The sequence below is a fragment of the Loxodonta africana genome, chromosome 12 (assembly GCF_030014295.1).
Source record: "Loxodonta africana isolate mLoxAfr1 chromosome 12, mLoxAfr1.hap2, whole genome shotgun sequence".
Classification (NCBI taxonomy): domain Eukaryota; kingdom Metazoa; phylum Chordata; class Mammalia; order Proboscidea; family Elephantidae; genus Loxodonta; species Loxodonta africana.
Window position 1 is genome coordinate 18,963,791 of NC_087353.1, and position 13,475 is coordinate 18,977,265.

Here is a 13,475-nt window from a genome sequence, read left to right on the forward strand (position 1 = left end):
CCCCTATCTGTGGTAGTTTGATTTTCTTTATCAACAGTCCACCCTGAGGTAGGATCTAGGTTTAGAGATAGATGTGTTTCTTGTCTACCTCCTAGTAGGTTATGAGTTCCTTGTGGTTAGTATCTGTGTATTAGGGCTTTCTGTGTCCTAGGCCTTAATAACAATGCCTGGCTTAATGCTGAAGGAGTGAGTCGTGGGCTAGAATGATGGGAAAGAGGCATCAAAGAAGGTGAGGAACGTGAAAAAGATAAACTTTAGCTTAAAGTACACCTTGTGGTAATTGAAAGTTACATCTATTTTATTAATTTAAGGAGAGTGGAAAATCATTTTAAGTATTTTGTATAAAATATATTGAAAACAGGATAGAGGGAAAACTAAAATTTACAGGTGTGAATAAGACAAGTCTATTTAAATTTAAGCTATTTGGGAAATGCATATTATGATCTTAGAATTTGGAAGTGCTCAGGGATTTGTACTTAAGTGCTCACTTTAAAAATATTAAATAATCTGTAATTGCGAGTTAATTTTTTTAATACATCATAATCGAATCCTAATGTTCAGAAGATTACATTTAACCTTTGGGCCTCTGTGATTTATACCAGCGTCTCTCAGAATTGTAACAGCTGCAAAGTCTCTGAATTCCCAAGAGTCACTTTCATGTTTTCCCACATTAACACTGTTCTTCCCTATCTTTGTGGTTTTGAGGAAATCTTGACTCAAGATTTTTATGTGAGAGTTGTTATCAAATGGGGATGTAGTTTAACTTGGAAAAAAGGGTGAATTTGTTGGACAATTTTTTATTGTTTTTTAATCATTTTTATTTCTCCCCTTGAATGTTTACAGTGGAGCTGGGCAAGAAGTAGGAAGATCATGTATTATTCTGGAATTCAAAGGAAGAAAAATAATGGTAATTACTATTTTTGTAATCAGGATCACAGTGCGGCTCTTTGTGCATTGAGTATTAGGTCTTTTCTGATAGAGTAGGTAACCCAGAAGAATGCCATAGTCAGTGTGTGTAGTCCGTGCTCTAGCAAGTTACTGTGAAAAACTAAACACGTAGTAATTTGACAAAGCATTAAGTAAACTGAGAAAACGTATTCTAAGACTATAAAATTATCCACTAGATCTAAACTCTTATTTCTTCATAGACACTCTTCCACTGTAGAAGGCTCTAGCCAACCTAACTGCCCCAGCTCCAGTGGAAGAGGAAGACCTCAATGAACTGACTACAGGGGCACATGCGAACTCCAGTCCTCCCCCACCCCCCACCCCAATGCAGTAGGTGGAGTGATGGAGCCCTGGTTTGGGAGCCTGGATACCTAAGTATCATTAGAGCCCCTGACCTTGAGCAGGTCACTCTACCTCTCTCAGCCTGTTTCCTTATCTGAACAGTAGAGGGGTTAGAACAGATGATTTCTAAGGTCCTCATTAGTAAAGTAGTTCAGTGGCGCATATTCCTTCAGTTCCTCTTCTCTACTTCTCCCCATCTTAAAAGAACAGCATATTGTATTAATTTGGTAGTAACACCATATAAAATGAGTAAATCCTTAATGACTGACTGATGAATTTGTTTCCTAATACCTTAAGATACTTAAATTATCCTGATCAGGGGCTTCCTGTTCTACTCACTGCTTTCTCATAGCAGTCAGATCTGGCAGGAGTAATCTGTAAACTTGTAAAATGCTCACCATCTTCTGATACCAGAATCCTTCAAGAAGAGTTCATTCGTTGTTTGAGTGCTTGGCAGAAGTAGCTGGGGAGAAGCTGTCTTTTGTATACTGTATCCTGTGGCCTTAAACATGAACTATATTTTAAATTTGTTTGGGAAGTTAGAATTGTCAGTGCGTATTTGCCACATTTAACAAAAAATTTTTTTAATGCTAATGTATGAAATGCACCTTTATTTTGTATATGCTGGATCAGTTATAAAAATTGTCTATTAGTTGAATGAATTTTAATAAAATGGTAGCAGATAGTGATTTTTTTCCACCTATCTCTTTCAGTTGGACTGTGGGATCCATCCTGGCCTAGAGGGAATGGATGCTCTTCCTTACATTGATTTAATTGACCCAGCTGAGATTGATCTCCTGTTAATTAGTCAGTAAGTTTTTTCTTTAATAACCACACTGTTTTTCAAGAACTCTTACAGAAAGATCATTCCTTAATAGATTTCAATTTTTTTTTTTTTAAAGTATTTTCTACTAGGAAGCGTATTGCAAACATCTGAGTCAGTGGTCCAAATTGTATTCACAATCTAGGGAAGTTTACTATGAAAACCTTATTTACCTACCTCTAGATGTGAGTCCAGTGGGTAAATGAGAAGGGGTAGTATATACCTTGGATCGTTATAATACTTGAAACTAAGAAAGCCTTTTCACAGAGTTTCACCTTGAAGTCACCATCTTGTGAACTCTTCTATAGAAACTTCATTTGTAAATAATGACATGTTTTGACTTTATCCCAATAGAGTGTTTTAGGATTTTGGCTGCCAGGAGTAGGTTTGGAAACCCTGGTGGTATAGTGGTTAAGAGCTATGGCTCCTGACCAAAAGGTTGGCAGTTCATATCAACCAGGTGTTCCTTGGAAACTCCGTGGGGCAGTTCTACTCTGTCGTATAGGGTTGCTATGAGTCGAAGTTGACTTGACTGCAATGGGATTTTTTTTTTTTTTTTTTGGTAAGAGTAGATTTCGTTATATTCTCCCCTCTCTAATTATTGGTAAAGTTTTCTGTTGTTTAGAAAAATATTTCTTAAACCTTTTTTAACTAAAACATGGATGTATTTTTCCTCCACTCTGCACTTAGCTATTCTTGGTATTCTGAAAGTATTATCTGTGATTTTTTTATAGGACTTTTTTGTCCCAGGACCAGCAGTTTCATTATGTGTAGTATATGGTGGATAATGTTTTTAAATGTAACAGAGCCTCTTTGTTTCTTTAAGTTTCCATTTGGATCACTGTGGCGCTTTGCCCTGGTTTCTACAAAAGACAAGTTTCAAAGGAAGAACTTTTATGACCCATGCAACAAAAGCCATTTATAGATGGCTTCTTTCAGATTATGTCAAAGTTAGGTAAGTTGCTTTATTAGATTTACACGTACATCTTGGCTCTACGCGATACATAGGATTTAAGATGTAGCCCGTTTTGTGTTTTGCAATGAAGCGTGCTCTTTTTATTCACAAGGATGTCAGTCATTTAGGCATTCAGTAGCAAGTACTGAACACCCAAGGTGTACCCAACACATTCTTGACCTTAAAGATCTTACATAGTTTTTATAGCTTTTCAAATTTTTGTGAGTTATGAAGTATAATAGAAATACTCTGTAAGTAACATTTCATAATTTTATTATAATTTAAGACTAAATACATTATACAGTAATAGATACTGAATTCTTACTTTGGTTTATTTGATCAAAGAAAATTGACTATCTTAAATGAAAAAGTTCTCTGGGGAAGTTTTCACTAGTTGTAAGAACTCCTCTCCCAGAAAGAATGAAGAATTTTTGTGATATGTACAGCACAGGTTATTAACCTGCAAACATTTATGTGTATTCCAGGGAGGTCTAAGATGCAATATGTTATTCTTCATGCAGAGGGGTAAAAGAGTTATCTTTAGTAGTAGTAAAATTAATTAATACTTAATAATACCACATGCCAGGGATAGTCCTTAGTTCTTAACATATATTAACTAGTTTAATCATTACACCAGCCTCATGATGTAGGTTCTATTTTACAAATGATGAGACTGAGTTGAGGCACAGAGAAGTTAGGTAGTTTGTCTAAGATATCACATAGCAGTAAGAGACAGAGCTGGGATTTGAACCCTGGAGTCTGGCTCCCAAGTCCGTGTCCTTAACCACCATTCTGTATTGCTCCTTAGAGCATTACCATAATTTTCAGGGGAAAAGTTATGCCAGACTTTGTAAAAAAAAAAAAAAATCCTTTCACATCCCAGCATTAGGATCTCTGCTGTGGTTCAGTGTATGTGAGTGCGTTGTATCTCTCAAGAGTATTAGGGCAGGAAAAAAGGTTGAGAAATACTATGCTGAGAGTAGTTTGAGCTAGCGTCTTCATTTACAGTGTTTTGCTTAAAATCAAGCTTCTTAGCTATATACAGTAAAAAAAAAAAAAATACTAAATGCCAAAGAGCTTTTAAATAGCGTAATCCATGCTTAATATATTTTTAAGTAGTATCTTCTTGGATATGTCATACATAAACAATTTATTTGAATTCAGAGACTTTAAAAAAAAAATCTTAGCCTGATTAATTTTGTTGCCATCTTTCAAAATTCAGTAATATATCGGCGGACGACATGCTGTATACTGAGACAGATTTGGAAGACAGCATGGACAAAATTGAAACTATCAACTTTCACGAAGTTAAGGAAGTTGCAGGAATCAAGTTTTGGTGTTACCATGCAGGCCACGTTCTTGGAGCTGCCATGTTCATGATTGAGATTGCGGGTGTCAAGGTACTCTCTAACTGGCGATTTTTTTCCCCAGGAGAAATCAGTGCAGAGCTTCACGTCACCAAATGTCATTAAAGAAAATTTCCTAAGATTTACGGAGTATCAAAACACTGAAACGTGAGATAAAAATTAAATTGATACTTTCTGCTTTTTAATATCATAGTTCTTACCTCTATTATAATACTTTCTGTATCAAGACTGAATTAGTTTGTTAGGGTAAACTGAATACACAGTAACCCGTAGTTAAGGTTTGTACAGAGAAAAGAGTAAAATAAGCATCTCAAAGAGTAAGTTGCCCAGCACTACCATAGGGTTCATCCCTTTTCAAAGTGTCCTTTAGAAATCTACCTAGGGAAAAGCTTTGTTTGTGGCTGCATCCATTTAAGGACATGATTTGTCATCCTTGATTCCTTGAGGTTCTAGAATTCATCTTTAAGGCCCTAAACAGGATGGCCTGCAGGAGTAAAGGGGTTTAATCAGAAAGGATCTTTGTACCCATCCTTGATGGGTTAAGACTGATGGAAATCTTGATGAATTTGTGAAAATCTTGGTGGATTACAGTTTTTTTTCCACAAGTAACGTGCCCACATAAATAAGGCCCCCACACATATAACACATGACATAGGGCACTTACAAAATAGTGCAGGGTGGAAGCACAGTTAGCAGTAAATAAATAAACGTGTGTTATTTGCATAAAAGTATGGTAATAGGTCTCAAGACCCTAGAGCAGTAGGTCTTAACTGGTTGCACGTTAGAATCACTTAGGGAAGTTGCTCAGAAGTTAAACACGGAATTACCATGTGGCCCAGCAGTTCCACTCCTAGATATATACCCAAAAGATTTGAAAGCAGGGATGGAAACATACTTGTACATCAGTGTTCATTGAAGCGTTACAGTAACCAAAAGGTGGAAACAACCTGCCTTAGTTTTCTAGTGCTGCTGTAACCGAAATACCACAGATGGTTGGCTTTAAGAAGCAGATTTATTTTCTCACAGTTTAGGAGGCTAGAAGTCTGAATTTAGGGCACTGGCTCTAGGGGAAGGCTGTCTCTCTCTGGTGGCTCTGGAGATCCTTATTCCTTGGTTCCTTGGTGATCTTCATGTAGGGTGGCATCTGTCTTCCCCCATCTCTGCTTGCTTCTCTATTCCTAATCTGCTCTTTTTGTATCTCAAAAGTGATGGGCTTAGAATACATCCTACACTGATACAGCCTCTTAACGTAACAAAGAAAACCCGTTCCCAAATGGGATGATAGCCACAGGTTTTGGGGGGACACAATTCAACCCATAACACAACCCAAGTGTCCATTAGCAGATGAATAGATAAAACGTGGTGTATCTATACAATGAAATATTATTCAGCCATAAGGAGAAATGAAGCTTCGATACATGCTACATACAACATGGATGAGCTTTGGAAACATTGTGCTGAGTGAAATAAGCAGACACAAAAGGACAAGTATTGTGTGGCCCCATTTATGTGAAATATCTAAAAAAGGCAAATGTGTAGAGACCAAAGTTTATTAGTGGTTACTAGGAGCAGAGGAGCCCTGGCGGCACAGTGGTTAAGAGCTCAGCTGCTAACCAAAAGTTTGGCAGTTCGAATCCACCAGCTGCTTCTTGGAGACCCTATGGGGCAGTTCTGCTCTGTCCTGTAGGGTTGCTTTGAGTCAGAACCGATTTGATGGCACCTAACAACAACAGGCAGGTGGGAAGGGGATATGGGGAGGTATTGTTTAAGGGATACTGAGTTTTTGTTTGGGGTGATGAAAACATTTAGAAACAGAGAGTGGTAATGATTGCACAATGTGGTGAATGTAATGTTACTGAATTTTATACACAAAAATGGTTGAAATGGCAAGTTCTTATATATAAAAAACCCACTGCTGTCGAGTCGATTTATATATATATAAGACACGGTAAAATTAAAAAAAAAAAAATCACTTAGCTTTAAAAAAAATACTCATTGAATGAAAATTCCTGGCGGTGTTCCCTAGGCCTTTTTTTTTTTTTTTAAAGTCTTCTAGGTGGTTGTAACATGTAGCCAGAATTGAGAACGAATGCTCTAGTATAATACTGTCCTCAGTTTTTGCAGGTATTCATATATTTGAAACTTTTACACAGAAAGTCGCACTACATACTGCTAGGTCACTCACTGAAGCTGTCTGCCCAAGGGCACAAAATATAAGCAGAAAATATCCCAAATGGAGATCTGAATTCTCATTTGAAATTTGGTGCATGCCCTTGTACCATTTTATCTTCCATGTGAGAGAATGCTTCCATTCCATACACTTCAGTAGATTTTTTTCCTTATCATATGCCGCTTTCATCTAAGAAGCTTCCAGCACTTCTCAAGTTTATTAACATATAGATTATATTTGGGGATGACTCTGGGAATGTATTATTCCTATGTGGTTGAATAATTGAAGCGCTGAATGACTTAGTGACTTAATAAGTTATAGATTTTTAATTAGACACAAGCATTATATTTAGATTTCATCAGTTGTAGGCAATTATTTTTTCCGATTAAACTTCACTTTCAGATGTCATGAGCTTAACATATTCACTAGTAAAATGCAGTTTTCCAGAGTCCTAACTCAGTAACTTTACCTTTGTCACAGCTTTTGTACACAGGTGATTTCTCAAGACAAGAAGACAGACATTTAATGGCAGCTGAAATTCCTAATATTAAGCCTGATATTCTGATCATTGTAAGTATCAGTGTACTGTATTGTAATCAGTGTAATGTAAGCAGAATTTTTCTATGGGAAAAAATATTGTGATCTCATTTTCGTAATATTTTATTGGCTATAAATGTATCTGGTTTTTTAGTATAAAATTTATTTTGAGGTTTCTCTCTGCAGCGCAGGTCCACTTTCTTGCTGTTAAATGTACTAACTCTAATATATACTACAAAAAAAAAATTCTTTTGAACATTGGGTCGCTATGAGTCAGAACCAACTTGGCGGCACCCAACAACAGTACAAAAAATAATGCTAGGCGATCTTTGGTAGGTCATTTTATAATTGATATGAACCTTCCTTGTCTCCTAAATATTTTTGTCTAGGTACAGTACCTCAAATTTATAGAAGGCCCTACTGTCTTTGCTGTAGTAACTATCTTTTTGGCTCTTAGCACATGCTAACTTGTCATATTTTTCATCATTTTAAGCATATGTCCTGCCTGCCTACTAGGTTGTGAGTCCCAGGAGAACAAGAGAAAATAACTGTACCGAAGCTCTTTTGTGGGAGTACGGGACTCAGCTGCTAATCAAAAGGTCGGTGGTTCAAGCCCACCAGCTGCTCCACCGGAGAAAGATGTGGCAGTTTGCTTCTGTAAAGATTGACAGCTTTGGAAGGCCCTACAGGGCAGTTCTACTCTGATCTGTGGAGTCACTGTGAGTCAGAATCAACTGGACAGCAATGGGTTTCGTTTGGTTTGGGAGAGGGAGCAGAGAGTAAATGGGTAGAAACAAGTGTTAATAAATATGTATTGGTAACACTCGGGTCAGGAATTGGGAGAGAGATCTTTTGGGCCTGTGGTATACGTAACAGCATCAAGAATATTTAGTTCAAGGTGGAATGGCTGCCAGCTTTTCCACTACCACCTACAGCATCCCCTAGCTGCCCAAATGTGAGGGGCTGGTGTGTATTGCTGTCTGTAAGCAACATCTGATTGGATTAGGTTTACCTTGGTTACCCAGCATATAAGTTTACCCTAACATAAAGGAAACCAAAAAAAACTGAACCCATTGCCATCAAGTCGATCCTGACTCATAGCAACTCTGTAAGACAGAGTAGAACTGCCCCATAGGGTTTCCAAAGAGTGGCTGGTGGATTCGAACAGTCAGCCTTTTGGTTAGCAACCTAACTCTTAACCATTGCACCACTAGGGCTCCAGTGTAAGGGAAGGGAAGATTTATTTTTTTTAACTCGCAGGAAAAAAAAGTTATTTGCATGTTATCTGGTACTTCAGAGCAGTCTTTTATGAATCATAAATGAATATGAATGTACGAATTATGGAGCAGTGCTTTAATGTGCATATGTATCATCCGGTGGTTCTGTGAGCAGGCAGATTTGATTCAGTGGGGGGCCTGAGATACTGCGTTTCTAATAAGCTCCCCAGTGATGCCACTGCCACTGCTCGGTGGGCCACACAGAGCAAAGTTCTAGGGGATAGTCTTAAGCGGAAGCGTAAGAAACAGTGTCTGTTTCTGGATTGTAGACTTTTTTTCTCCATGGATATCAAAGTGGTTAAAAAAGACATGGTAAAATTATCTTGAGGAAATATGTCAAGATACATTTCCGAATGAGTTCCTGAAAGATTCTGATTACTCGTCTGGATCTGAGTGCTAAAGTTCTTATTTGCTCTTTTTTCCAACTAATGTTATAACAGTATGTGTCCAAGGAAATGGCGTGTTAATGGAGAAATGAATCACTTCACCTCATCACTGATGTTTAACTTTTAAATTCGTTGGGGATCCATGGTCTTTGTTTCACACTTCTCACATGTAATTTAGGAGTCTACTTATGGGACCCATATCCATGAGAAACGTGAAGAACGAGAAGCAAGATTCTGTAACACTGTTCATGATATTGTAAATAGAGGAGGCAGAGGGCTCATTCCCGTCTTTGCTCTTGGAAGGGCTCAGGAGCTGCTCTTGATTTTAGGTATGCCTTTTCCTTTTTATTTGGGAGATTATCAAAATCTCAAACTGCCATTTTATCAGGATAATACATGGCCTTGGATAAGTCATTCAACATCTGGGTTTCAGTTTTTTCTTTTAAAACAGGGGTTTGGTGTTAGTAAAAGCCCAGGGAAACAGCCATTCTCGTGCACTGATGCCAGGAAGGTAAACTGGCATACCTTTATGGTTCTCAGCTTGCCAGTCAGCATCAGAAGTCTTAAAAATATGCGTATCCTTTGACCTAGCAGATCCATTTCTGGGCAGCAACTGGAATGTACAAAAAATTTTGTCAGTAAAGGTCTCTATCACTTTAGTATTTTTTTTAAAAAATCACATCTGTAAATATCATACTGTAGGAAAAACTCATGTTAAAAGTAATTACATACATTCACATTAAATGAACCCAAAAAATAAGGTTGAAAACGCTATGCATTCTGACCCTAGTTAGGTAAAAATCCACAGATGCCTGGAAAGATACTAAATCTGCATAGTGGGAAAGCGAATGTTTTTTATTTTGTGCTTTTCTGTATTTTCCATATACTTCAACGAACAATGTGTAGCTTTTGGTAGTAAGAGGAACAATCATTGTCACTATTTTTTAGTATACATTTGTACTTAGGAGCCCTGGTGGCACAGCAGTTAAGGATTTGGCTGCTAACCAAAAGGTCAGCATTTCGAGTCCACTAGGCACTCCTTGGAAACCCTATGGGGGCAGTTCTACACTGTCCTATGTGGTCAATATGAGTTGAAATCAACCTGATGACAGTGGGCTTAGTTGTATTTAATGATCTAACTCAAACATTCTATGATTCTATTTGGAGAAAGTACTATTCCTAAAGAACAAGTTATAGGTTCCTTGTATTTATATAACCTCAATGTGAAGAACCAAGAATTATCATATTTTAAGCTGTTATTCTCATTTCTGCCATTTCTTTTATGTTGAGGATAAATATTATCCCTGTTACACTGAAAAAGAAAACAAACGAGGGAAGATTGAACACATGACCCAAGACCAAAAGTAAATCTGTGATGTAGGCAGGAAGAGACAGGACTTAATAGATGCAAGATTTTCTAACTCCTAGTCCAGTCTTCTCTTGGTCCTGACTTGGTCTTCTTTTCTAACTTCAAGTCAAATTACAGCTTAAAAATCTTAAGATGAAAACTCTCCATAGCAAGTAATATGAAGAGCGGAGGAAGTTATGAAGGTGAGACATATTGTCACTACCAAATTAGGTTGCCAGATTTAGCAAATGGAAATACAGGACACCAAATTAAATTTTAATTTCAGATAATAATGAATTTTTTAGTGTAAGTATGCCCCAAATATTTAATATACATTTTTATGCTCACTTTTTTCCATTAATTATCTGACATTGAAATTGACCTGGGCATTCTGTGTTTTATCTGGCAGCCCTGCCAGCAAAGCATATATTGTGATTCTTTTTATGAACCAGGACTGCTTTCTGCAATTGGTTGCTCCTTTTTTCCACTTAAATTCTTGCTTGTAATTAACCAAAAAAACCAAACCCATTGCCATCGAGCCCCTTTTGACTCATAGTGACTCTTTGAGTTGCTCGTAATGTAATATTGTAAAAAGAGGGTAGCCATTAAAGTCATCAATTTCCAGTCTCATCTGTGTACAATCCACATGACCTTGGGCAAGTTATTTGACTAGTTTTTAATATTTAAAATTTATTCATAAAAATACAAAAAATAGGAGATGTGACCTTGGGGTGTAGAATGCTTTTCAGGGTATATGAGAAATCATAAGCGTAAGTGTTGAAAACTTTGACACCATTAAAATTTTTTTAATTACTTCTAAAAAATATGAACAAAACAAATCAGAGGGCAAAGCAGGAAATACATTTATAACACATCCAACAAAAAGTCTCCCTGACTGTATTTTTGCACAAATAACACGTGTTTTTTTTTTTTTGGCCAGTCACACCCTCCCCCATGAGGCATTTTCATAAGCATGCTATGCTAATTTTTTTACAGCAACATGTGAAAAAAATTTTGAACACACCTGGGAGATGGGGAGGGCAGTTGGCCAAAAAATGTGTAAAGCACATTGCGTGCATAAAAATACAGACATGGTAAAAACAAAACATCCCTACACTGTTCAACCTTTTTTAGCCTCAGTATCCTCATCTGTAAGATGAGGATAAATCTTTGTAAGGTTGTTTTTAAAGTAAGAAATAATAAGTATAAATGACATACTAAACCGCCCCCCCCCCGTAAAAAAATTACATACTAGGCATTAAAAAAAAAAAAAAAGTAAACCAAACAAGTTGCCTCAAGTCAGTGCTGACTCATGGAGATCCTCTGTGTACAGAGTGGAACAGTACCCCATAGGGTTTTCAAGGCTGTGACCTTTTGGAAACAGATGGCCAGGCCTTTCTTCTGAGGCACCTCTGGGTAGGTTTGGAGCGCCAACCTTTTGGTTAGCAGCTAAGCTGGTTTAACCATGCCACCAAGGGTCTCCTGGGCATTTAGTGCAGTTCCTGAATGTATTCAGATGAACTTAATGGGGTAAATGATGTCTTTCGGCCACCCCGTACTTACGCATTTGTGATTTAATGAGGGCCTTCCCTTCAAATAGAAGCCCTGATATGCAGTGATTTAAGAGCTTGGCTGCTAACCGGAAGGGCACCGGTTCAAACCCACTAGCCGCTCCAAAGGAAAAAGATTCGGCAATCTCCTTTCACAAAGAGTACAGCCTTGGAAACCCTGTGGGGCAGTTCAACTCTTTATTCTATAGGGTTGCTATGGTTTTTTGTTTGTTTCCCTTAAAATAAGATGTTCTTTAAAAGTATATTGGCCACTGCTTTCACTAATTATCAGACACTAATTTGTTAGCCATTACTATTTAAAATCATCACAGAATTCAGTGTCTCCCTGAAATAATGAGTTATAGTCTATTATTCACTCTAAATTTAAACAAAATCCAACCTCTACATTTTTGGACTGCGATCACGGCATTCTTTTTAGGTCTTGCACTAGTACTTAGAAATGTTTTAGTTACGCTAATTTTTCTTAAACTCTTTAAAATTTGGGTATAGGCTTTACTTTATTATTGCCTACATTTTAAAAAATTCATTATGTGTATCATTCGTTATTTGTACTATTCACCCCACATAATAAAGTAATATTTGTGTTTTGTTAAATCTCTCTCTAGATGAGTACTGGCAGAATCACCCAGAACTTCATGACATTCCAATATACTATGCATCATCTTTGGCCAAGAAATGTATGGCAGTGTACCAGACATATGTAAATGCCATGAATGACAAAATCCGCAAGCAGATCAACATCAATAATCCCTTTGTTTTTAAACACATTAGTAACCTCAAGGTGAGTGCTTGTGGAAGAAACGCCGATGGATAAAACACAAGCCATTAGTACGTGTGAGTCATCTGTAGCTGACTCTGGCTGAATCCCTCTTGCTATCTTTTCTCTATCTGGCTGACTCAGAGTGACCCTACAGGACAGAGTAGAACTGCTCCACAGGGTTTCCAAGGCTGTAATCCTTACAAAAGCAGACTGACACGTCTTTCTCCTGCATAGCAGTTAATGGGCTCAAACCGCTGTCCTTGCAGTTACCAGCCACTGCGCCGTCAGGGGTGGGGCTCAGGGCTTTGCATTTTTAAGAATAATACTTATGCTGTCAGTCTTTGCATTGCAAGGCCTTGCCACCAGAAGTTCAGAATCTCAAGCCTCATTGCAGATCTACTGAACCAGAATCTGCATTTTGACAGGATTCCCCAGGTGATGGGTATATGCATTAGAGTTTGAGAAGCACCGGTCTGAACTCTTAGAGCAGTGGTTCTCAAACTTTGCTACACAATGAAACCACCTGGGAGTGTTTAAAAATCTTGATGCTGGGGATGATCCCCATACCATTGAAATCAAAATTTCTGGAGGATAGGGTTAATTATAGGGATAGTTACAACAATCCAGGTGGAGAGTCCTCAATAGGGAAGGGTAACGAGCAATCTTAAGCCGATACAAAGAAGGAAAAGAAATTTCCTGTGGCTACCAGAAGTCTGGCTCTGGTGACCATTGATGTACGGGAAATTTAAGTCACAGATTATCTGTGTACTTGTATTTGAAATCATCTTAAATCTACTGTGATTTTTTATCGGGCAGTTGTTATAATAGATAGCTAATAATAGCAAAAATATTTTTTTATTAATAATAGCGTGAGGCTACAAACCAATAGTTTATTTGTCCAAAGGGTAGAGATGGATCACCCCCCAAAAAACTTGTTATTCCTTGTTCACTGTTCTAAGCCTTGCTCAAATTGGTATTTCAAGTTTACTCT

The 13,475-nt window shown here is 37.5% G+C and overlaps 1 protein-coding gene across 2 annotated transcripts in view; it reads left to right on the forward strand.

Annotated features, from left to right (window-relative positions):
• CPSF3 (cleavage and polyadenylation specific factor 3) overlaps positions 1-13,475 on the forward strand; it is a 41,681-nt gene that overhangs the window by 4,125 nt on the left and 24,081 nt on the right. For both annotated transcript variants that reach the window (XM_064295018.1, XM_064295019.1), the window contains exons 2-8: positions 844-907; positions 2,004-2,101; positions 2,940-3,068; positions 4,291-4,468; positions 7,086-7,175; positions 8,984-9,134; positions 12,330-12,505. In XM_064295018.1, the coding sequence (XP_064151088.1) occupies positions 844-907; positions 2,004-2,101; positions 2,940-3,068; positions 4,291-4,468; positions 7,086-7,175; positions 8,984-9,134; positions 12,330-12,505 (886 nt within the window). The remainder of the gene's footprint in view (positions 1-843; positions 908-2,003; positions 2,102-2,939; positions 3,069-4,290; positions 4,469-7,085; positions 7,176-8,983; positions 9,135-12,329; positions 12,506-13,475) is intronic.